General features: G+C 40.7%; 1 protein-coding gene and 1 pseudogene across 2 annotated transcripts; one reads left to right on the top strand and one right to left on the bottom strand.

The window, feature by feature from the left end:
• Window positions 1–731: 731 nt before the first annotated feature.
• Window positions 732–4,170, bottom strand: LOC309688135 (extracellular calcium-sensing receptor-like; annotated as a pseudogene). The gene is made up of 8 exons: window positions 4,074–4,170; window positions 3,638–3,932; window positions 3,252–3,541; window positions 2,864–3,158; window positions 2,338–2,543; window positions 1,978–2,199; window positions 1,773–1,896; window positions 732–1,630 (listed from the first exon to the last, which is right to left on the bottom strand). The product of its transcript is annotated as an extracellular calcium-sensing receptor-like (transcript).
• Window positions 4,171–6,582: 2,412 nt separating this feature from the next.
• On the top strand, window positions 6,583–12,523 carry LOC309686989 (extracellular calcium-sensing receptor-like; the record flags this gene model as incomplete). The annotated part of the gene is made up of 9 exons (XM_082501657.1): window positions 6,583–6,777; window positions 6,901–7,195; window positions 7,366–7,452; window positions 7,676–7,945; window positions 8,966–9,172; window positions 9,264–9,539; window positions 11,069–11,296; window positions 11,394–11,517; window positions 11,610–12,523. The coding sequence occupies exons 1-9, from the start codon at window positions 6,584–6,586 to the stop codon at window positions 12,521–12,523; spliced, it is 2,595 nt and encodes an 864-aa protein (XP_082357783.1). The 5' UTR covers window position 6,583.
• Window positions 12,524–26,040: the final 13,517 nt, after the last annotated feature.

The raw sequence follows: 26,040 nt of genomic DNA, 5'->3' as shown, positions 1-26,040 counted from the left end.
AAAGACAAGCAAGTTGTGCAAAAACATTATTAAGGTGAGTCCAGTATCTGTTTACTATGTACAGTCCAGTTTGTGTGTTGGTTGAAATGGTAAATGAAATAATTTCATGTAGTAATGCAAACTACATAAACTATATAAAGAAATAAAAATGCTCTCAAATGCAATAATGCCCATAATGATAATAATAACGATAACAATAATAACAACAATAATAATAATGATAATAATATGAAATAACAGTTATAGTAGTGTCATTACAAAGTATAGGTAGCAAAAATAAATGAAAAAATAAATCAATCATTATGTAAATACAGAGATAAGAGATTTTATTAAATTATGACTTTCCTTTTAACCACTTGAAACGGTTGGGTCTAGAGCAAGTCACCAAAAGTGCTGAGGGTGCAGTGCAGATGCCCAGTTCACTCCCCAATCACCCACCAACACAGAGAGACTCATTTAAACCAAATCGGTCAGCACTGACATGATATAATATAATAATAATATGGATAGCAGTAATAATAGCAAACAATAATGAAAGTATTGATGATGAATACCATGTGAGAGACCCTGTTAAGAGAAAATACCAGAAGTTTGTATGTCTGTGTAGGTGCATATGTGTAGTCAGGCAGTTGTCTATTATGTGTAGCCAGTATCCAGAAATTGATTTACAATTATATGCAATTTTGACTTTGAATTGTAACATTAACAATTTCTAAACCACTAAATTATGATTAATTTTTGCTCAGTACATGTTTCTTGGTGTTCTTCTCAGGCTTAAACAATATGATAAAACATTTTGGAGCAAATATACACATTATTAGTCCAAAGCTGGAGGCCAGAATGGCAAAAATCTCCACAACCACAGTGAACTTTCCAGGAGAGCTGACATATGCTGGGATAAAGGTGATCCACACTGCACAGAATATCAGCATGCTGAAGGTGATAAGCTTGGCTTCATTGAAATTATCAGGTAACTTGCGGGCTAAAACAGCTAAAACAAAGCAAAAGGCAGCAAGTAGGCCTATGTAACCAAGCACAGCCCAGAAGCCAACAGCAGAGCCTAATGCACATTCCAGGATGATTTTCTCCTTGTATGCGGTTAGATTTTTTATTGGGAATGGAGGGCTAAGTACCAACCAAATAGTACATATTAAAACTTGAATAAAGGTGAAAGACATAACAGTCATTCTTTGTTGTGGAGGACCAAACCATTTCATCACATTACTACCTGGAAGTCTGGCTTTAAAAGCCATTAAAACCACTATAGTTTTCCCAAGTACACAGGAGATACAGAGTACAAAGGTTATGCCAAATGCAGTGTGGCGCAGCATGCAGGACCACTCAGATGGCGCTCCAATGAAAGTTATTGAACATAAGAAACACAGAGTCAGTGAGATGAGCAGCAGGAAGCTCAGCTCAGAGTTGTTGGCTCGGACAATTGGAGATGTCCTGTGACGTAAGAATATAGCAGTTGTGATAATAGTCAGACAAGCACCAAGAACTGAGAATGTAGCCAGGATGATTCCTAGGATGTCTTGAAAAGAAAGAAACTCTATGGGTTTAGGAATACAAGTGTCTCTCTTTGCATTAGGCTGGAATTCCATGTGGCAGGGTAAACAATCAGCAGAATCTGAATGGGAGAAAAAAAGGAGTTAAGGTGCTTCTATTAATTTTGGCTTTATAGATTACAAATTTATTCTTGTAATGTATTCGATGTTGCAGATTTGCATCATAAAAACATTTTACATGCACAGACAAGCATTTTACTTTACCTGTAGTATTACTAATCTCTCCCTCAGGACATGCGGTACAGTCATAGCAGCAAATGGGTTTTCCTTTTTGCAGCACTTTACGAGTTCCTGGAGGACAACTCCCACTGCACACTGACACTGGCACCTGTGTAATATAAAAAGGCAGCGTAACATATGTAAATGTTTGCTATAAAACTGAAAAGATTACATTAATTTGACTTTTTACTTTCGTGCTGCCCTCCATCCAGATGATGTTTTTGTTAATCTGGAACTCCTGGCCCTCTGGCAGTGATGCATCATACAGCCCTACAGTCACTATGTCAGTTATGCCAGCCATAGTTTTTTGCCAGTTAACCAACTCATAAATAGCCACAGGATCCCCATTAGTATCGAATGACACATCATATCCATTTCGGGAAAAATTTACTTTCTTCAGCTCAGTTAGAATCTGTAAGGATGAATTGAGACATAAAGGGAGTGGAAAGAAAAAACAAAACAATATTTGAACAACTAAAAGTAATGTTTCACTTAACGTTTCTTAGAGACAGTGAAACATGTTGGCAATGACTGATTCGTTTTTACTGACCTGCTTGGACTGTAATTTGGTTAGTTTGTCACACTGAGCTGTGACATTTCTTCCCTGACATAATGCATTATGAATGGCATGTGCAATTGCATACACAGCCTTGTACACCATGTTACTAATTCTAAGCTGAGATGTATCAGTGTACGGGGTTTGGAGAGTCTTTATATCTTCAGTTCCATTACATACTTTCTTTCCTGCAGAATTACCTAAAAATAAAAAAGGCACCAAAATGACAGACAATTGAATTCATCCATTTAACATCATATCTTTTGAACATATCACTCAACAAACAAAGAGTCACGTTTGAGAAAAGGGGCCACAGTAATAGTGTTGGCTGACTGCCTAAACTTGACCTAAAGGTTAAACATATAGATTATGATTTGTTGCAGTAACGGACCTTTTTGATTATGTTGGATTTGAAATTGCTTAAATTACAAAAAAGAACATGTCTGGCCTTTTTAAGACCAGACATTTTACAAGAAACTCTAACAACCAAGAAAAACAAAAAACGAAAAATGTTTCTCACTTTCTTTTATTGTGCAGTTGAAGGAATCCTCCCAGAACTCAGTAAGCAATGGTGATACAGCCACTTGAGCAAAAGAGAGATTCAACAGGAAGTTTCTGAAACCTGGGATTACAGATTTCTGAATTCCAAATCCAATGGTCCCAGCGAGAAAACTGTACTTCCTTAATCCCGGGTTGGTCACCCATGACTCACTGCCTATCCATTGTCGAGGTGGAAAGGCTCACGTGATAACTCCTCAAACAGGATCTTCATGTCTCCTGAAGATGCAAATGCCACAACAACTACAGCCTTTGACCTTTAGAGACAAAATAATTTTTTTGACTGTCTCATAACATCATGAAAGATTACATTAAATAAATGAAACTAAATTCCCACGTCATATAGAAACCTGCGGATAACATCTGCTACTTTCTGAATCCTGCTATGTGGGTGGGTCCGATAGAAGGACAAAGAGTATTCCACACAGATCCCCTCTCTCTGTGCTGCTTCTAGAAAAGATGCTATGCCGTTATTTCCATAATCCGAATCTGACCGAACAGCACCTATCCAAGTCCAGTCAAAGTGTTTTATCAACTTGGCTAGAGCAGCAGCTTGAAACTGGTCACTGGGGATTGTTCTGAAAAAACTTGGGTACTGCTGCTTGTTAGACAAGCATGTACATGTGGCAGAGGGGCTCACCTAAAACAAAAGAAGACAAGGTAATCCTATAAGAACTGCAGATGTGCATGCATATTTTAAACACCTAGTTTGAAAAAAAAAAATTAAAGTATTTACTTGAGGAATGTTAAAGGGACTGATGATCCGTGACATGCTGATGGATGGCGTAGACCCAGACTCACCAACAACAGCCATCACCATACCTGACTGGGAGCAGTTTTTGCCAGTGTGAAACACAAGGTCCAAGCTATTCAAAAACTGAAATGCCAAATGCACTGTCATGGAAACTGATGCACATGAGTCATAGATCTGATACCCAAGCCTGATTCCGGGCAGCAGCTCTGTATTGTTGTTAATCTCTTCTATGGCAAAGACCATTGCATGTGACAACTGCAGCTCATCGGCATTTATGCTGCAGACAGACAGTCACCTCACTGTTAAAATTGTAGGCTACATAGATTTTGTTAAGATGAAATTTCATACAGATAACACACAGCAAGAAAGATTACCATTACAATACATGCAACATGTTCATAATTTTTTCCATACTGACCTCCCTTTGCATCTTACTGGCTCAGGCATGATGGTATAATCATGGCTCACTGTTTGCGTGTAGGAGTGAAGAGAGAAAGCACCCCCAATAATGAAGTCCCCATCCATTGAGAATGCAGGTAGATGAATGCTACCCTGCAACTTACATTTCACAGAAGAAGCTTCAGTACCAGCCCAAGCACCTGTAAAGCTACTCCTTTGATTCAGACTATCCAGAGACACACCCAAGGCAAAAACTGAGTTCAGCTGAAACAAACACAGAGCAGATACCAGACCAATTAAAAGAACTGAGACTGCCATCTCTCCCTGATGCCAGGTATGTGTGTAAGTGGTATTTATATAGGGTTTTAGAGAAAGGGCTCTGCTCTACGCCTTCAAGAGGACATGATCTTACGCAGTGGTCTTTGATTAAAAGTCTGAAAGGTCATTCATTACTCTAAACAGGAGTGTATATTACAAATAGCCTTGACAGATACTATGAGTTTAGCTGGATTCATTTAGCTAAAAAAACAAAACAAAACAAAACAAAACTTTGTCCCCGATAAGGCTTGGAGATATCCTAAAGTTATCTTATCATTCAGTATTTCTTCATTTGATGTTTAATACATTTAGCTCAGTTTATGTGTTGAGAGTTCTAAGTTGGCATGTTTGCAGTCATGTAACTGTATAATATTTCCACACAGAGTCTTTGGCAAATTAATGCTGGAAATTTACTAAGAAATATTAAAAGAAGCTATAATTGTAAAGTCTCACTCTGCTACTACCACCTAGTGGACAACATGATTAAATAAAATATGAGCAATTCATCTTTTACTGTCAACTGAAGACATTTGAAATATAGCCTAATCACAAAAACACATCTTAAAATACTAACAACTTAAAAAAAGAGGCTAATACTAATATATACACCAAAAATGAAAAACATAACCATGACTGTTTCTATTATATTCTCTGCTGTTTTTCCTCTTCTGGTTAAAAAGACCTTTTCTCTTCAGTGTCAGCCAGTACTTGCTCAGATAGAATTGCTCTTACTTTATCTGGAATCACAATCACAATTTAAGGTGCTCTGATCAGCGTTGTTGTTGCTATACAAAAAAAGTAAAGTAAAAACATGGAAGCAAACATCAGCAAGAATGGGTGACTGAACTGGAGATTTAGGTTCCACGGGCATGTATAATGGCCAGTACTCCTTAGATTTCTCTGAGTGGTCACTGACTTCAGAGCCAGCTGTACAGAATAAGCCTAACATACAATCAACAAGATACATGTCTACGCGTGAGTCTTGGTCTCCATAGTGTTAACAGTACTAAAGATAAAACTGTAGACAAGTAAGTAAAGAAACTTGATTTATTTACATTGCCAATTTTCTTTTATGTTTTTGATAATGTTTTTATAAGCAGTAGTTTTTCTGTGAAAAAGAATAGAATAAAATAGAATGGAACAGCACTTTGTGTCACTGTACATATACACAGCGAAATTATGGAAGCTGCACACCAACTGTGCAGGAATGAAATATAAATAGTAATACAGTAAGAAACAAATAGATAATGGTAATAAGAACCAAAGCTATTTAAACCGCGTTTTCTCAACGATATTAATAGCTCTGCAGTTCGTTGCAATCCACTTGCCATTTGTGTCAGTCAAAAATTGCGAGGTAGACGTACTGAGCCCCCGATACGCTGTGAGGTGGTTCGTTGCAAGCTGAGTGACGCGTTAGCCAATGTGCTAGCAGCAGGCCCGACTAATGTATGCATCGCGTCAATGTGATATTTTAAGCTGAAGAAGAAAATTCCTTCTTCCACAATGTGCATACGACTTTATGTCAGTCAACTGTTCAGTCTTGTTATTTTTTTAATACTCAAATTTCCCATCAAGAGGGCCAATGTGCATTTATCATCACTGCCAGACCTACTGCCCATTTGCACATGTGCGAATGTAACTCTTGGACAAACTGCCTGAAATGCGTTGACAGAAACGTTTCAGGGATTTTGAGTCATTCTGCGCTCCAGATGCATTAATTGCATTATTTATTTATTTTTAATTATCACTGATTAATCTTTGTTAACGTGTTAATTTTGACAGCACTTTTATGGCCTTTATTGTTTTTTGTTTTTGTTTTTTTACAAAAATAGCAACTTTGTCTTCTCTACAAAAATGCCGCAGGGGCAGCAGCAAAAAATATATTAAGTTAGTAATGCCGAATTTATTGATTCTACTACTTGCTTTACTACTCTACTTTACTTGCACTAAATCTTGCATAGTCTGGAAGTTGTCCAGAAGTTGACATTGTCATTAGGGTATTCTTTATCTAATGAGCTAATATGTACCTAGAAAGTGGATGCCCTGTCATAAAATATGCATGTAGGTGGTGCTATACTACAATGAAAAAGAAACCAGAGGAGATATAAAATGAGGTAAGCATTAATTAAGATAAGAAAAGTGGTGTAAAGAGAAAGAGTCATTATGGGGCCATTTTTTGACACACTGAAGTTCTTGTATTTCTATGTGATCATGATTTACTTCTCATCCCACTTTTTCATCTCAGAGTCTCTTTTCTCAACCTGCAAGTTAAGGAGACAGTTTTATCTTAATGGGATGCACAAACCTGGAGATGTGATTTTGGGGGGGCTGTTTGAAGTTCACTACACCTCTGTTTTCCCTGAGCTAACGTTTACCTCAGAGCCAAACATGTTGAGTTGCCAAGGGTAAGTACTATATTCATGCATTAAATGCACCAATTCATGAAAGCAAACACTGGTGCAGATTTTTATACTTTTGTTAATTTTCAATATTGAGTTTTTGGGGTTTTTTGTTTTGTTTTTTACAAGGTTTGACCCTCCTGGATTCAGGCATGCCATGACAATGGCCTTTGCTATTGATGAAATCAACAAAAACGCCAATCTGCTACCTAATGTGACTCTTGGATACAGTCTTTATGACAACTGTGCCACACTTGTAATTGGATTCAGTGCTGCATTATCATTAGTCAGTGGTCGGGAGGAAAAGTTTCTGCTTCACGAGAACTGTTTGGGGACCCCTCCAGTTGTAGGGATCGTGGGTGATTCCTTCTCAACATTTTCTATTGCAACCTCTGATGTAATAGGTTTATTTAAAATGCCAATTGTAAGTTTCCTGTCCTGTATTTTACATGTGCTTTTGGCATGCTGTATTAAAGTTAATGTTTCTCACTAGGGTGAGAAATGACAAAATGAAAAAATAGGAAATATACATTGTATATTAGTTCCAGCTTCTCAGCATCAATCTGTTTTGATTTCAATTGTGTTTTTTGATAGGTGAGCTATTTTGCAACATGCTCTTGTCTAAGTGACCGTCATAAGTTTCCGTCTTTCTTTAGAACCATTCCAAGTGATGCCTTTCAGGTAAAACTTTCTTCTACAAAGAGCAAATGTATTTTACAGCAAGTGAATTGATGTAAGTTACCCCGAACTAAAAAAATGCAGTTTTTTTTTCAATTTTTCATTTTTTTCTGGATTACGTATTGTGCAAATTGATTAGAAAGAAAAACTGTGATTATGTAATTTTATTGTTTGCACTGAAATATAATTCAAGCCTAAACTAAGAATTTCACTGGTCTTTATGTAGGTTCATGCAATGATTCGAATTCTAAAACACTTTGGGTGGACGTGGGCTGGTCTGCTGGTAAGTGATGATGATTATGGAGTCCATGTAGCGAGATCATTTCGACAAGCGTTGGCTCAGTCTGGTGGAAGTTGTCTTGCCTACTCAGAAATTTTGCCCTGGGGTGAAAACTCAGCTGAACTAAGGAGGATTGTTGAGGTGATGAAGAAGTCCACAGCACGTGTGGTAATTGTCTTTGCACATCAAATCCACATGATTCAACTAATGGAGGAGGTATATCTAAATCAAATTGTATTCATCAGCCGCCTCTTGCTTAGTAATTAGAGATGTAAATTATATTACAGACATTATATTCATGCAAATGAATTGCATGCTGTGTGGTCAAATATTTATGGATGCTGGAGGTATTTCCATTCTTTGTTGTGATCAGTCATTAGTCAAAAAAAGTAATTTATTACATATATTTTCCAGCTCACTTTTCTTAAAGTAATGTAGTATGCTACTTAATTACTCTCAGGAGAAAGAAATTCGTTATACTACTTGCTACATTACTTTTGCGTTTCTCTGTTTTTTCTCTGTTTCATAATTAGCATTTTAGGCTACAGCCCCACACACCAGCACAACTCCTTATCCAAATTAGGACACACATATAATCTTTCTCCTTGTATTTCGGGTAGGAAAACAAAGCCCACAACACAAAGCAAAGATGAAAACAGCACAAAGAGACTTCAAAGTCATTGCCACAGAGATTCTACTTTAGAAACATGAACAGATAGAATAGGAGGCTACAGCCTGCTCGTGACTGGTTTTGTTACCTTTTGAAGTTCAAGGTCTGTTTGCTGGGCTGGGGTCATCATTCCCTCAGTTTTAACATCATGCTTGATTCTTGGCTAGTTTAGCATTAGCATGCTATCTTTGCAGATGCTTGTAAAGATCTGAAGTTGTGTTAGCAGGATGAGGCAGTTGTTTTTGCTCAGGTTGAAGTTTGCACTTTACCGTCATGCTCATGTCCTTTTGGACAAAAAAATAAAAGTAATGTCCATAGTGGATATGAAAATTACTTTCATCAAACTGTGCCACTATCTTCCTCCTCTGTCACATGAACCAAAATCAGCTGGTTGTAGCACATGTGCAAAAAAGAACCAATAAGCATAATGCATAGCAAGTAAACCAACATTTCCTACCACTACTGAGATCTCAATTTCCATCCCTGTATGTAATGATTTCAAGATTTGTAATGATTCAATCCTAGACTATGTACAGATTCTTTTTGTTCCTTATATTTCTAAATAGGTGATAAAGCAGAATGTAACAGGGCTGCAGTGGATGGCTAGTGAAGCCTGGACAACAGCAGCTGTACTCCAAACAACCCGACACATGCCATATCTGAGTGGCACTCTGGGCATTGCCATTCGTCGAGGAGAAATACCAGGGCTCAGGGATTTTCTAATGAAAATGCATCCTGACATTTATGACAGAAATAACAATGGAAATAGCATGGTAAGATTGTAACTTTAAAATACACTTGTACTCACAAAATTAAAAAAAAAAAGAAAATATCTTTTTTAAGACTGTTTGAAATATTTTTCAGGTAAGACAGTTTTGGGAATACACCTTTCAGTGTAGATTTGCTCCACCTCCATCAGGTTGGTTACAAGGTGGGGGAGCACTCTGCACTGGAAAAGAAGAACTAGCAAATATGGAGACTGAGTTTTTGGATGTTTCTAACCTCAGGCCTGAGTATAATATTTACAAGGCGGTGTATGCTCTTGCATATGCCCTTGATGACATGCTACGCTGTGCACCTGGGAGGGGGCCTTTCAGTGGGAACAGCTGTGCTACTTTGCAAAAATTAGAGCCATGGCAGGTGTGGTATTGGTTAACACACTAACATTTATTTTTATTGTTGTAAAATTCAGCTCTTACACTCAAGTGAAAAAGAATGTTTAAATGGGACGTTATACAGTACTGTGAAAAACTAAGTACACTCTTTCAATTCGATTCAGTTCAGTTTCATCTATATAGCGCCAAATCACAACAACAGTTGCATCAGGGCCCTTTATATTATAAGGTAGACCCTACAATAATACATACAGAATAAAACCCAACAATCAGACCCCATATGAGCAAGCACTTTGGTGACAGTGGGAAGGAAAAACTCCCTTTTAATAGGAAGAAACCTCAGGCAGAACCAGGCTCAGCAAGGGGCGGCCATCTGCTGCAACCGGTTGGGGAGAGAGAAGGAAGACAGGACAAAAGACATGGTGTGGAAGAGAGCCAGAGATTAATAACAAGTATGATTCAATGCAGAAAGGTCTACTAACACATAGTGAGTGAGAAATGTGACTGAAGAAAAAACACTCATTGCATTATGGTAATCCCCCACCAGCCTAGACCAATTGCAGCATAACTACAGGAGGATTCGGGTTCACCTGATCCATCCCTCTATATGCTTTAGCAAAAAGGACAGTTTTAAGCCTAATTTTAAAAGTAGAGATTGTGTGCCCTCTCTCTTTTGATTCAATAGCTTGGAGAACCACCTTTAGTAGCATTAACTTGGAGCAATCAATTTCTGTATGATTTATCAATGTCTCACAATTTTGCAGAAGACTGGCTCTTTTTTTAACAACATTGCTTTAGTTATTTTGATTTTGTAGGTATGTTTATGTACAGCACTTCGTCCATTGCAACACTTTAGTTTTCTTCAAATTGTACTGTCACAAACTTACACATTTAACATGATAATTTAATCTTGTAGAATCTGTAATGTAGATCTTGGGTTTTTGGAAATTCTGTAAGCAGTGCATAGTCTGACTTTCAGGCAACCTTGCTGGGACGCACTCTCCTGGGAAGAATTTGGCATTGTGTTAACACACGTGAATGCTCTAGAACACCAAACTCCTGAATCTTCTGTTTATATAGAGGTGGTCACACTTGCTGATGATCAGTTAATAAAGTACATGTGAGTAGCAATACCTTTCTGCTACTTACCCTTTTAATTCCTATGGAAATAGTAAGAGTGTTCCTGTGAACTTCTTTTTCACGTGAGTAATTGGTGTTAAAGACAGATTTTGGAAACACAAGATTTTATTAACATTGTCATTAGAACATAGTTATTTTACATGTGTGAGATGAGCAAATTTATTTGCAAAATAAAAATGAATAACTGCACATTTGACTAGACATTGTGGTGACTAAAGATTGTTAATTTCAGTAAATTGAAATAAAAAACAATGTTGCAAATTCTGTTATTCCACAAGTTGCAATGCCAAACTAAACTATCCTTAGTTGCTGTAATAAAATCAGTTGAGAATTAAGAATGATCAGTTGAGTCTATAATCAAGTCTCCTTTTCACGTCCCTTTCAATGGTAATCTCTTGATCTTATTTTTTTTAGTTGATGCATTATTTGGAAAAAGTTCACTTCACTACTCCATTTGGAGATGAAGTGTCATTTGATGAAAATGGTGATGCCTTGCCAATATATGATATCATGAATTGGCAATGGCTACCTGATGGAAGTACGAAGGTTCAGAATGTGGGCGTGGTTAAGAAGACAGCCTTGAAAGGTGAAGAACTCAGACTTGATGAAGACAAAATCTTCTGGAACTCTGACTCTAAACAGGTTACTTCTGTTTAATGTTGTTTTTAAATAGTTCTGTGTGACACAGTACAATACAATAATGTTGTGTACAATATATGTGGTATAACTAACCTTGCAGCCAGTGCAGTCAGTGTGCAGTGTAAGCTGTCCCCCAGGTACTCGCATGGCTAGAAAAAATGGGCAACCTGCGTGCTGTTTCGACTGTGTGCGTTGTTCTGAAAGAAAGTTCAGCAATGAAACAGGTTAGTATCATAAAATGTTTCTGATATAAGCAGTTGGTTCACTAGGGTGAATGCTGAAAATACAAAAAAATGTATCTTCCACTTTACACTAGATTCTTTGGAGTGCACCAGTTGTCCCGAAGACTTCTGGTCAAGCCCTCAACGTGATCGCTGTGTTCCTAAGAAAACAGAGTTCCTCTCCTACCATGAACCTCTGGGTATTTGCTTGACAACTGCTTCATTGTTGGGTACATTTATCTGTGCTGTGGTCTTGGGGATCTTCACTCATTATCGCAGCACACCTATTGTCCGTGCCAACAATTCAGAATTGAGCTTCCTGCTTTTAGTATCACTGAAACTATGCTTCCTGTGTTCACTGTTATTCATCGGACGACCAAGGCTATGGACATGTCAACTGAGACATGCAGCATTTGGGATCAGCTTTGTGCTTTGTGTCTCATGCATCCTGGTGAAAACAATGGTTGTTGTGGCAGTGTTTAAAGCCTCAAAGCCAGGAGGGGGAACCAATCTTAAGTGGTTTGGTTCTGTACAGCAGAGAGGGACAGTATTAGTTCTTACTTCAATCCAAGCAGCTATATGTACTGCTTGGCTGATATCCTCCTCACCAGTTCCTTATAAAAACACTCAGTACTACAATGACAAAATAGTTTTTGAGTGTGTGGTTGGGTCTACAATTGGCTTTGCAGTGCTACTGGGTTACATTGGTGTACTGGCTATCCTTAGCTTTCTGCTAGCATTTCTAGCCAGGAATCTTCCAGACAACTTCAACGAGGCCAAACTCATCACTTTCAGCATGCTGATCTTCTGTGCCGTGTGGGTGGCCTTTGTTCCTGCTTATGTCAACTCTCCAGGTAAATATGCAGATGCAGTAGAGGTATTTGCCATTTTGGCCTCAAGCTTTGGCCTATTGGTGGCACTGTTTGGACCAAAATGTTACATAATTCTGCTGAAACCAGAGCGAAACACAAAAAAGGAAATAATTGGTCGTGGCACGGCAAAGTCATAAGGTATCAGTTTTCAGCAGTCTTAACTAAAATGAATAAACTATTTTAAGTGCATATGTATTAGCATTACTGTTGCTTTGTATTTGCATTCTTGCTTTTTTTTTTTAACCATAGTATATACTGGATTGCTTCCTCCCTGAAGAAGAACCAGTATATTGAAATGTTGGCTTTGTAGAAGTGTTTCAAGAATTAAATTATTACATTAATGATTAAATGACTGTAATTGTTGTTGTACTTGTTATTCTTTGTATTACTATTATTTATTATTATTTGCCTGATTGCATTTGGTACATTTGTGAGGGTTTGAAATATATGAAAAAAATAATAATTTGTCTATGCTGATTTTCTTTCTAAGGAAAAAAACATGTATGAATGTACTATTGCTGTGTGATTTATTACTATTACTGAAGGCTACTTACCATACCAATACCAACTAGATTTTTAAATCTTAATATAAAATGAATAACAGTAGGGTGGACATTACGTAAGGCTGCACTTTTTGCAGCGATCTCGTATAGAAAACTATTCCGTGCGTATAAAACAGGTCCGCGGCTCCGAACCGTAGTAAAGGGACCTCTGGCTTTTTTTTTTTTTTTAATTTTATTTTCACTTACTGAATACGGGACAGACTTGACTGGGGGAAAGAAGGGGAGAAAGAAAGAGGGAAAGAGAAACAGCTGAGAAGAGGGATGGGGGAGAAGGGCAAAAGACAAAAACCAACAGAATGGGCAGAAAAAAAAAATGCATATATCAATCACCTGGATCACCTGCTGAGAAAGAAAAAAGAAAACAAGCAGAAGAGAACAAGAGTAATAGAATAAACAACATCACAATGATATATGGGAATATGACAGTAAATACTAAATATTAAACATTATTGTGCAGCACATAAGATCAACAGAACACAGTGTGCTTTGAGGTAGGAGCCAAAAAGGGTGTAGTTTGTGGGTGTGATCACCCGTGTGTACACCTGTGAGCATGGACGTGCTTGTTTTTTTAAAAGGTTCCTTCATGTAATGATCTGCTAGAGGGTGTGGGGGGGCCACAGCCCCGTCCTCCAGGGCATGAAGCAGGTATGGAGGAGATCAAAACTCCAGACATCCAGAGGCCCCCAGAACACAAGAGACCAAGGAAGACCAACAGAGGGGCAGCCGCGCCACTGTCCCAGAAAGAGCTGAGGAGAGTCCCAAATGAGGGCTCACTCAGCAGCCGCGGAACAGAAGCCAGGGGGAGTTGCAGTGACGCGCCCGTGAGCTCCGCCGGCAGCCAGCCGTGCCTGAGTGACCGAGCCCCAGGCCGAGAGGCCGGGGGCACCCCACCTCCGAAGTGGCCCGAGCGAGCCCCAGGCTCCAGGCCCCGATAAGCGGCCGCCAAGGAGTGAGCCGGTGTGTACCTGGACGCCCATCCCTGGACTCAAAGAAACACCAACGCACCGATGTCTGAGGGAGTCCGCCACTGGCAGGGGAAGTGGTAGTAGGGGGAGATAGGCCTCCAAACCTTGGAGGGCCTGAGATGTCCCCAGAGAGGTGGCGCTTGACACCCAACCTGACATATAGACACAGACATACAGGCACACACATATACAAACATCCATTCCCACCCTCATGCTCTCATATGCACTTACTCCACACTCAACCAACGTGGAGACAGACATAAAGTGACGCTGTACACACGATCACACTCCCCAAGCGTACTCTACAAACCGGGTCTAGGTACCCTTGCCCCTGGAGGGGGGAACTGCACCCTGACCCAGGTGGTGTTTCCCTTTTCCCTGCGGTGGGGGGAGGCAGACCGCCGGGACTCCGTAGCAGCAGCAGGGAGGCCCCACACTCCAGACCGCAGTCGGACGGCCAACTCCTCCTCCTAGCCCCCCCGCTCCAGCAGGCCGCAGAGAATCGGGGTGAGAGAAGACTCCAAACCTCCCTCCACCCGCTCATTGTAGTGTTGATGCATGTGTGTTCTAAGGTGCATTTAAGGGTTAGGGTTAGGGACCTCTGGCTAATACGTCGGGTTCAGTGTCGGACTCGTAGCTGGGAACTAGCTTTACTTTGTTGTCTGGGTCAACTTTGCTAGCGAGAGACAGAGAGAGGCATTGAAACGCTGCTCCAACAGAACTTATTGTTTCGGAGGAAAACACAAACACAGTGTACAGTCCAGTCTTGGCAGCTTGCTTACAACTGGGCTCATCAGGCACTCTTTTTGGCTGCTGTGGTTATTATTATATTTCCATCTCCCGTTTCTGATCGGTGACAACTTGTACTTTTTGACTCTCCTTTTTCTCCCTCCCTCACGCTCACAGACACATAACGTGTATAGCAGTACATTCTCCCTGCGGCACGGAATACACTGCCCATGAGGCTACATTCTTTAGGGCTATGCCTGTAACACTATTGTCTTCATATTAAATACATTTTTGAGTAATAATTGTAAAAAACATTTCTTCACTTCATTATGCGGACGCGAGTAGCGGTGACATAGGCCACGAGATTGAGACACAGGAATTAGGGCTTCTTAATGCATGTTTTGTTTGGGTTTCCACCAGTGTGGAATTACCAAAAATAGAGAGGGCATAGCCTAACATATGAAACAGGAAAAGGGGGCAATGTAATCCATGGAATTGTGTTTTTTTTTTCTATTTCAGTTGTGTTCTGTTCAACTTTCATTGGGATTTGTGTGGTTTTGCAACCTGTCTGGATTGACTACAAGAATGTCAGGGTCCTGGGTCTGAGCGACCCAGGGACGCTGAGCAGTTATGGACTAATATTATAATGTATGTATTTTGTATCACTGTCCCTCGTTCTCCCTGCTTGTAGACATATGTGCATGTAGGTGTGTGGGTGTGGCCCTGGGAGGTGATTGGCCACACCTGAAGACCTTGACACACCTGCAGCTGATCAGGCCTGTCGGAGGAGCAACTTGAGAGTGTGGTGGAGCTCTCTCCGACGCTGGATCACTGCGTGGCTTCCCGTCAGTCTCTCGACCTGTCACGGTTTGGCAAGGAAAACCATGGGGGGTGTGAGGAAAAGGAGGACCCAGGCGCGGTGCTCTGTGTGTAGATGTCATCCAGGGGAGGACGGATGTTGTTTTACTTTACTGTGTTTTAATGTGAAGTGTGCTTATTTATTTTTTATATTGCATGTTTTGGTTATATCTTGTGGAGTGTTTTATTTATACTGCATGTTTTGGTTGCATCTGTCAATTTGTCCTGGAGAGACTCCGCCCTTTTCCCGTTTTACTAATTGGACACACCTGAGAGGAAAGGAGCGAGTGGTAATTTACAGAGAGTGCTCAGTGACAGATAGGACTGGTGGAGCTTGGTGTCAAGCAGGGCAGGAGGATACAGTGTCAGCGACCAGGGATGCAGAGCGAGCGGTCCGACTGCTGCAGCAACAGGAGGCCAGATTAAGCACTGCGGGAGATTAGAGGCGGCGAGGCGGGCCGGTGCCGATTGGCGGTTACAAAGAAGCAGCGGGCGGAGTTGAGAGCTCTGCCCACCCGGGTTAAGTCTTTTGACTTGTCCCCTTTTAATGAATGAAAGCTGCCTAAAAGAGTAGTGACTGCCGCTGCCTTCCTTTCTTTAGCGCACCGGTGCACAGAATGCGGAGAGGAAGGCGAGGATGCTGCCGGGTTTCCCTCCTGCACTGCTTCACTGGATTTTTAATTCTTCTTGACTTTTATACCGTGGCGGACGCCACTGGACTTTTACTGTTGTGTTTTATTGATTTTTATTGTGTTGTCCCCTGGCCAGGGTTGTTTTAATTAATTTTAGATTTTTAACTATTTAAATATAATAAATTATATTTTAACTATGCAGTTTTTATTCGTGTGCGTTCCCTTGGCGGCTCCACTGCTCTGTCCGTTTGGAGCAAGGTTCCCCTCCTTTAAAAACACTGAAAAAAAATCACCTTCGCTCCGTTACATAATCAGTGCGTTTATTTACAGTGTATGGAACTAAACAACAATAAATCCCCGTGCTTTCCCCAGACTCCCATGTCGTGTCTTCTCCCAGTGTTTGTGCTCTCCGCTCCCGTGTCTCAGCACCCCCCGTGCTGCTGCTGTCTGGCACTCCACACCTCTCCTGGGAACACAATAGAAGCAGCCATCAGGACACATACAACCGCGGGCATACACACACTAACCAAGCTCAACTGGGTGACTAACGTGGAGTCTCAAGCAATGATCCCGCGTCAGTGGGAGCTCCAAGACTCTCCTAAGTAGCTCCCCCGACGAGGCCTGATCAGCAGCCGGTGTGTGGCTTCGGGTGCGGCCAGTCCGCCAGCTGGGCCGCACCCACCAGGCCTGAAGGCGCCCGCAGAAACACATATACACACACACGCGCAAACAGGGAGAAGGACAGCAACACCAAATATCAATACAATAATAATATAATTCATAACTGCTCAGGGATCCTGGGTCACTCCGACCCAGGACCCTGACACGACCAGTTCCTAGTTTGAGTCTGCTGCATTATTGTGTGTCTGACGGCTTCCTCTCTCTTATGTCCCCAGGAGTTACGGGGAGACGAGAGGACAGCGAGCACAGGGGTGCTCATCACGGAGAAGCGGAGACAGGAGAACTAGCACTGCAAAGAGGACACGTCACGGGAGTCGGGAGAGCACGGGATTTATTGTCATGTCTGTCCATCACTGTAAATAAACGCACTGCTTGTACATAGAGCACCGCGCCTGGGTCCTCCTTCCCTACACTCCCACGGTCTGCCACACAGACCGTGACAAAGAAGGCCTATGACTCAATGTACCACAACTGGATCCTGGAATGCCTAGAACTACAAGATCAACAGGACCTTGAGAGCCTTCATCAGGAACTCAATTGGGACGTGGCGTGTAAAACTAGAGGCCAATTTCACCATCAAGTGTGGGATCTATGCAGAACAGCTCTGTCCCCACTGCTGTTCTGCATAGGCCTAAACCCCCCTCAGTGAGATCACTAACAAGACTGGATACTGATACCAACTATGGAATGGAACAATCATCAGCCACAGGACGGCTACAAGTATCTTCCCACAGGCAAATGGAAACCACTCAGAACTGCTAGAAAAATTGCAACCACCAAGTACCTGTAGAGGGTCAGGCCTTCCACGAGGAGTCAGTTGAACGGTAAGAACAACACCTATCAACACCTACACTCTGCCCATGATCAGGTACCCTCCTGGGATAGTAAGCTGGCCAGAGGAGGAGACCCCAAATCCCCAAATCCTCCAAATCCAGCACTCTGAGGCTGTATGCTAAGTGGAAGGAAGGAGGCCGGGGACTGGTGTAACAGGTAGGGAAAATAATCACAGACCCCTCACAAGCAGACTTGACCTGCTGCCCTCTGGCAGACGGTTTAGAAGCCTGCAGACCAGGACCACCCGACACAGGAACAGTTTCTTTCTCCTCGACATCTCCCTCCTAAACATTTGAACTGTCACACTGCTTCACACTGCTGGAGTGCAGCTGCACTGTATGCACACTCCGTGGTGATTGATTTCCGTACCGCCGCCACTGAGGCAGGTGAATTTAACCTGCAGGGAAATTTCCTGCAGTCGTTAAACGGTGCTTTGAAGGATCAGCTTGCTGCCCAGGATGGGACAGCTTGCTTCTAGGAGCTTGCCTCTCTCTCTATCGACAATCATTTGTGTTTGTAAGCGAGAGAGAGAGACCCTAGCACATGTTCACATGTTTTCCTTCGCGGGTGCAAAAAGGGAAACACAGTCGCCCAACAGTAGTCTCGTAGACAGGCTACAACAATTAAGGGCATAAAATGTAAGAACATAGAACATAAAATCAGTCTCTATGCGGATGATGTGTTGCTTTTTCTGCAAAACTCACAAACCAACCTCTCTGAGGTAATTACTCTAATAAACTGGTTTTCAAGAGTTTCAGATTATTCAATTAACTGGCCAAAATCTACAGTTCTTCCCATTAACTGCTCCTTCCATAAGTCTTCTTCTGCCCCACTACAATCTAGAAATATTAAATATTTAGGTATTAATGTTTCGCCTAAGCTTTTAGACTTAACTAAATTAAAGCACATCCCACTTCTAAAGAAAGTAGAAGGCGATCTGACTAGATGGAAATCTCTACCCATATCACTCATGCGAAGGGTCGCCACTATAAAAATGATGATTGTAGGATTACAATATTTTTTTATGCCATGTTAGACCCCTAATTAATGATTGTGAATTATTATGTAGTTTTAGTTTGCATTATTCTCCTGAATTAGAAGAAGGTGATAACTATTACATTTGTTAGACTGATTTGCATTACATTAGACTGCTGATTTATTGTGAATGAATGATATTGTTTTATGATGCATTATACTGCTGAGTTATAAGAAATACTGTTCGCAGAAAGTCATCGCCTTTTTTGTCTGATTAGAAGAGAACAGAACATACTGGAGAGGTTTTCTGCCCCATCTCAGCAGGAGCAGATAAACAGGGAGCCAAGGTCGTAGCTTAGGCGCTGTGTGAGAGAAAGAATGTGAATGTTTAGGCTTTTATGATTAGGTGGGGGCCACTAGAGGCTTATAAGAGTTTGATCAATGCTCCACCATTTTGAGATCTGATGCTGTCTGCGTACGGTGTCCATCTCCCACGCGTGTGATCATTAAAATCATCGTTTGACTCAACCTGGCCGGACCAGTGTTGTTATTTTGGTTTTTCCTCTTGTGTCCATCCCCAATATTTGAATCCGTAACATGATCTTGCCAAAAATAAATTACTTATTTTTAATGATCCCTAACAAACCATCACAAGATTGGTTCAGATCTCTGGATTCATATATTTCTAAATTCCTTTGGAAAGATAAACCCCCGCGTATCAGTTTAAAAATGCTACAAAGAACCAAGGATAGAGGAGGATTAGATCTGCCTAATTTTCACCAATTCTTCTTAGCCAACAGGCTTCAGTTCATCTCAGAATGGCTAAAACATACCTTCTTAGATGAGCCCTGGCTAGATGTTGAACAGGCACTATGCAAAGATTTCAGACCTACCATTTATCAGCTCAAACATCAAAAGACATGAATGTTTTAAAAGCATCAACATCAGCTTTTTTCTGACAGCATGGTGGGAGTTTCTAAAAATAACGGAGTCTTCATTAATCCCATGCAAACGTACACCTATCTGGAATAACCCTGACATATTACAAAACAATAATATGATTAATTTTCCAGATTGGAGTTGTAAAGGAATTAAATACTTAGAACATATATTAGAGGGAACAGAATTTATTCCATTTGATAGACTAGTTACACAATATGGGATCAACAAGAAAAGATTTTTAGAATATCAACAAATTAAATCCATAGTAAAAAAGAAATTTAACCTCAGTCAAGTTGAATTACAAACACCACCAAGTGCGGTACATTTTCTTACTCTTAAATCCCCCAAATTATTATCTAAAATATACAGAACACTTTCTAAAATAGATGAATCAATATCCCTTCCTATTGCAAAGTGGGAAGCAGATTTATCAGTCAGCTTAGACCAAAACTTCAGGTATGCTTAAAAACCTTTAAATTGATTAAAAATCCCAGTCTGCAATTAATACAATACAAAATACTACATAAGGTGCACTATACCAACACGTTCTCACTCCCAACTCGTCAAACGTGTGACGCATGGTCAGGCTCCCTCTGCTGCACTTATGGACGCGCAGGGTACCCCCCTCGCGTCGGGAATTGACGTGAAGGGTCCTCCGATTGAAGAGATTGCCGCGGAAGAGCCTGTTGTCCGTATATTTATATATTTCCGAAATCACTTTGTAGTGACGTATACTGAACACAATAAATTATATAATGTAAACAACTACCTGAAAAACAGGTAGAACGATACTTTTGTATGGTTTATTGCATTTATGGAGGGAGTGATGTATGCTGGGTAATGGCACAGCTAGCTACTGGGTGACTTTATTCACCCGCTTCGGCTGTTATCAGTCCATACAATGGGCGTTATTAGCACAAATCAGTCCCATAGATATGGGCCATCTCCTGCTAGATTGTTCAGAAGGTTGTTCTCATCCATCCAGATGGAGGATCACTAACAGGAGCTTGGAAGACTCCAGAATCCACTCTGGCTGGAATCCGGTGGATACAGCAGTGTTTACAGGTAAGACCATTTAAACGGACAGCATTTATAGAATGACCATTAAACGTCAGCGAGTGTCAGTAATGTTAATGTGGTTATGTTAGTAATACACAGAGTGCTAATATAACAGCTTTAAGATGCATTTGTAGATATTATTACGTGTTTTACCGTCTTTATGGTGCTAGCTTAAATTTACGCGGTGTAAACGTTAGCTTATATTGGAGTAAAGCTGTTACTGGTTAAACGATGTTAGCACAGAAATATTAGCTTCTGTCATGACTGATGAAGTTACTAGTTAATAAAGTTTCCAGTAAAGTGTTTAATCGCAGCCACAGACTGACAGCAAAAATCTCGATTAGCTTCAGTGCATCTGTAATAAATATGTGCAAGTTTCAGTGCTTCGTTTAAACTGTATGATACTTATAGTGACCCAGGGTCAGTGTAAAATACAATCCTAGCTGTGTGAACAAAGCCTGGCTCCTTTAATCCTGCATGACAAACCTCAGGATGCAGGTTATTATTATTCTTTCCTGCTGGCACACCTGTCACACCTGAGAGTCAGCTAGAAACTTACAGTGACGTGGACATCATGCAAAGACTGCCAGACTCTGTAATACTGCAAATGATCAGTGACTCAGGCTATCACTAAACTTTAAATGGCACCTCTGTGTCTCTGTGTGCTGAACATTTAGGATTGAGTCAGGTTGCATCAGCTGAAGCTGTTATTTGTATATATCAGTATTTTTTATTCAGGTGTGGGGAAAATACGTAAGACTGCAGTGAAGCGATGCACCAGAGTAATCCCTGGCCAAAGGTATCGTACTTAAATCAGACTACTGATCCAGCCACATCAGCCTTTTGTGAGGTCTGTTTAAAGTTGACTAAAAGTCAACTGCAGGTTCCTGAGAGGTGGACTGTGAACACAGAAACACATGTTCATACATACAGCTGCAGCAAACTTACATTAATTTTAAATAGATTTGTTACTCTGATGTCTGTCTCTGTGTTAGTCCTCTGACAGACTGGTGACCTGTCCAGGTGTGCTCTACCTATGACTACTGGGACAGGCTCTAGCTCCTGTAAAAGAAATTTTCTGTTATTATCATTTAAAGTATTTAAGTGCTTATGCATGTGCTTAGTTGTGACACTGTTACTGTTCAGTGAAAGTTTCTAAAACTAGTTGAACTTACTTCAGCGTCAGCATTTTGAGAAAACAACTCCCTTTACAGGTGCTGATAAGGCCAAGGGCACAAAACAGCACAACCATTGATGCGTTAGGTTTCATAGCGAGACATGTGAAGTGTGGTAGGATCAGTTTAACTTCCTCCCTCTTCCTTGGAATGCATAAAGGAGGAGGAGCACGACCTCTGTGGCAGCGCTGACATGACTGAACTGTGATGTTTGATGTGTGTTGGCGCAGTAATAAATAGCTTGATCACAGCTCTTTCTGTGTTGCAGACTTTATTTTAAAAATTCCACGACACCCCCCCCCCCCCCCCCCCTCCCACTGTGAACATGAATTGAATATTCAGAAGACATTTGTTTAAATAGTTCTACAAATCTGAGCTGTTGGTGTGTCCTTGGATTGTGTGGTAATAATATTAGAGCCTGCAATATTTCTTACTGAAACTCTACTATGAGTCATGTTACCTGAGATTAATTCTATGTTTACCTGTCAGCCTGGACGAATGTGCTGTGTGAAGGAAATTAAATTAAATCAGATCTGAACTGCGTACATTTAAGGAACCTGTTCATATTTAATATGAACCAGTGATTTTTTTGATTGCTGATTCCAAGACAGTCTTTGTGGAAATCCTGTTTGGCTTTTTGTTATTTTAATTCTCTTCTCTATTTTCCAGAACAGTTCTCCACAGTCACTGTTCACATGGGTCAGTGGGACCAAGAAGCACTCTGCTAATGTGTGGACTCTGACCAGCAACATCCAGCAAGACCCAGACAGCGTTTTCTATCTCCCAGCTGGAGGTTTTGTTTGTCAGTGACTTGAGAGTCAGATTTTTGTTGAGCTTCACACTTGCAGAGGTAAGTCGTTTTGCAGAGATCCCTCCCACCCTGGCTTTTATGTGCTAGATTTCTTATCTGAAACAGTAATATTTCAGTGACTGCTGCTTATACCACAGGTTAATACACTCTACTGATCCCTGATGGGAGAATCATCAATTTTGGCAACAAAGAAGCCTGGTGGATGTTTGTTTACAGTCTGATGATGGGACATCATGCTCTGCATCTTCAAAGTTTGCCTCCTCATTATTATTCATACCCAGTAATGTGAAGTATGCTTATATCTACTATAACTGAACCAACCTGGTGCTCTTCATTTATGGAGGCTGTTGAGTCTGAATGTTGGATGTTGTTTATCTCGTGTTCTCTGGGCTTTGTTGTCCTCAGTCTTTTCGCAGGATCAGAAAACAAAACCAGGAGGCGCGTAAATGTTTCTTCTGCATGATGTTTCTTCAAATGTTTCTTCTGGATGATGATAAGACTGTGACACGGGATGCCACCTTTGGTCTTGTGATGAAGCAAAGCTCAGGAAGAAGTGGGATTAAATGGTACCCACATGTGTGAAGCACTGAGAAGGATGTACAGGGGCACCTGCAGCCAAATCCAAGCCTCAGGTTAGTTGTAGTTGCAGAACGCTACAGGACTGAGACAGCTGAGGCATCTAATGTTTGATTAAACGGATGAAAAAGAGAAGTTTCTTCCCTATAATTATCACTTCTTAAAATCTGTAGCAACTTCAAGTCTGTCAGCGTGCTGAGCATGCTCAGAATGTGACAATATATTTTTGTTCAATATTTAATTTCTTTCAGTTGCAATTGTTAAATGAAAAAAAAATAAAAATATATTCTTATAATTTAGCAAACTAATTTATCAAAAAAAAATATACATATATCTGTATTAGTTTTAATAAATTAATTTGACACCTGTATTGAAAATACCATATTGTATTCATACAGAATCAGTTTGGTATCATTGTTTGTCTGCTCACTGATTGCTGAAATTAAGAGCTACTTTGATCTGTTTAGATCTAAAGCATCCAAAGTTGAGCTCTGATGTTTCTTCACCCCTGTGTGTGATATGTGATTCCTACATGCTGGCAGAGCAGCAGTTTGTGCTCACAGATGGTGACGGTGTGGAGAGACGGTGGTGTTTCCTCAGAAGAACCAGCAGAGTCACAAAGGACACCAGTCCATCTCACCACCTTGACTTGCTGACTGATGTTCGTCTGCACTGCACAGAGGAAATCAACTGACCGAGGTTTGTCCAGTGACGTGTTATGAATGTATATTTGTTTTATGCTTACAGTTATGTTTTTCTTGACAGAGGCTCTGCAGAGGTTAGACAAAGCAGAGAAAAAATGTGCTTTACATTTTACTGTGATTTATTGAGATATTTGTTGCCTGATGTTCAGCAGGAATGGAGAAATAGAATCAAAGGGAGATGTTTTTGATGTTTTTGTAATGATGTAAGTAAATCTTCAATATTATTTATTTGTTTGGTTATATTAGGAGTGTTTCTGAGTGAGGGGGAGAGGAGTCATCATCCAGGTAAAGTGACGTGGATCAGTGGATACACTTGTCTCCCCTTTAAAGGAGACGATCCAAGTCATCCTTAAATGTTAGTGCTTTCAAATACACAAACATTTTTAAAGGACAAAAATGAACATCCAACTTTGACTGTAATACAAAATAAATCTTTGCATGTGTGTTTTCAAACTCTCAGATGGGCAGCATATCAGTCTTGGACTGTCTAACCTGCAGCACTGAATGACCACCGCACATGAGCATGTTCCTGCAACATTCAGCATCTGATCCTTCATCTGTGTGCTTCTGCTTTTGGTAAGTAGAGTTACCCAACTCCAGTAACTCTAAACACATGCCATACATTTCTAATGGCCTGGTTACTTCCTGTCAGTTACTTTAGAAACCATGTGGTCACCTGACCTAACACTGTTTCTTCTTCTTCCCCTTAATGTTCAAGTGTCACATGTCAAACAGCTGGAGAGGAAACTACACCAGTGTACTGGGATGTTTCAGCAACACGTGCCAGATGCTGTTCCTTCATGGTGACATCACCAGAGACAGCCCCGCCCACCTCAGGACCTCACCATTGATCATGAAGATTATAATGATGACAGGGCAGGGATAGCTCAGTAGGTAAAGTGATCGCCCCATGATCGGAAGGTCGGCGGTTCGAATCCACTTAACGGCTACCCTGAGGTACCCCTGAGCAAGGTACCGTCCCTACACACTGCTCCCCGGGCGCCTGCTTAGTGGGCTGCCCACTGCTTCACTGAGTGAATGGGTCAAATGCAGAGAAAAACAAGTAATTTCCCCATGGGGATCAATAAAGTATCCATTATTATTATTATTGTCTTCTGCTTGTCTTCCTGTTTGTTACCGCCGCCTGTTTTTTAATAAAGATTTGGATTTCTGACTTCAACACAGCCTCTGCGTGTCCTCCCTTTGTGTCCTCTTCCTCTGTGAATGTGTTGCATGTGTCACAGATTCATTTTATTAACAGCTTTCCCACAGTGAATTGCATCAGCATTCATTCACAGCACATTGCAGAAGGATTCAGATTAATACAGTGATCTTATGGTCAGAATCATCCTGACAGAGTGCCACTGTAAATGATCTTTCATCAGGTAAATTTTAAAGTTCAGGGGCAGGAGTTATGAAGAATCATGCTGGCATTAGGACTAATAATATGTACTTACAAAGTCAAAGTTTTTTAATTATGCTAGAATATTGGAAGACAATCAACTTTTAGTGTTTTCCGCATATTAATTATTCTGAAATAGAGACGGTGACTCTAACTGTACAGAAGCACTAAACAACTGACAATCTAACAGACATCATTGGGCCTGAGCAGTCATGCACAGTGAGTCTGATCATTTGCTGTGAGAGTCTGACAAGCATGTTTCTGGTCAGTTTGGAACAAATAATATCACAATGTTGATCTTTTTTTCAATATTCCTTCTCTTTTACGACATAAACTGTGATCAAAGCTACTTATGTTCACAGCATGTAATAATACTGACAGTCCAGGGCATTGTGGTCTGTTGAGCTAGGGTTAGGGTTAGGGTTAGCAATTCAGACATATGTAATAAATATTAAACGTCTCTGACGTGGGCCACTGTCCGCAGTGTTGGGAAATGCATACCAGGCTGGAACGAGTCAAGGTAGGTGAGCATCCATGAGAAGACACAGCAGATGTATCCTACTGACAGGACCAGGAGACTCCAGAAACCGAACATCTTCTCTTCAGTGCCATCCTCTCCTGTCACCCTCTCTGCCCGCAGCTCTTTGAATTTGGGGTAGATAAGGGCGCAGAGAAACCCTTATTACTAATTTGTATTATAATTCAATTTTCATGAAATATTCATATTCAGTATCGGTCCTTTTATATT

The sequence above is a fragment of the Aulonocara stuartgranti genome (genome assembly GCF_965226115.1).
Source record: "Aulonocara stuartgranti genome assembly, chromosome: 14".
NCBI lineage: Eukaryota > Metazoa > Chordata > Actinopteri > Cichliformes > Cichlidae > Aulonocara > Aulonocara stuartgranti.
Note: the sequence above shows the minus strand (reverse complement) of the source record. Positions and strands in the feature narration are given on the sequence as shown.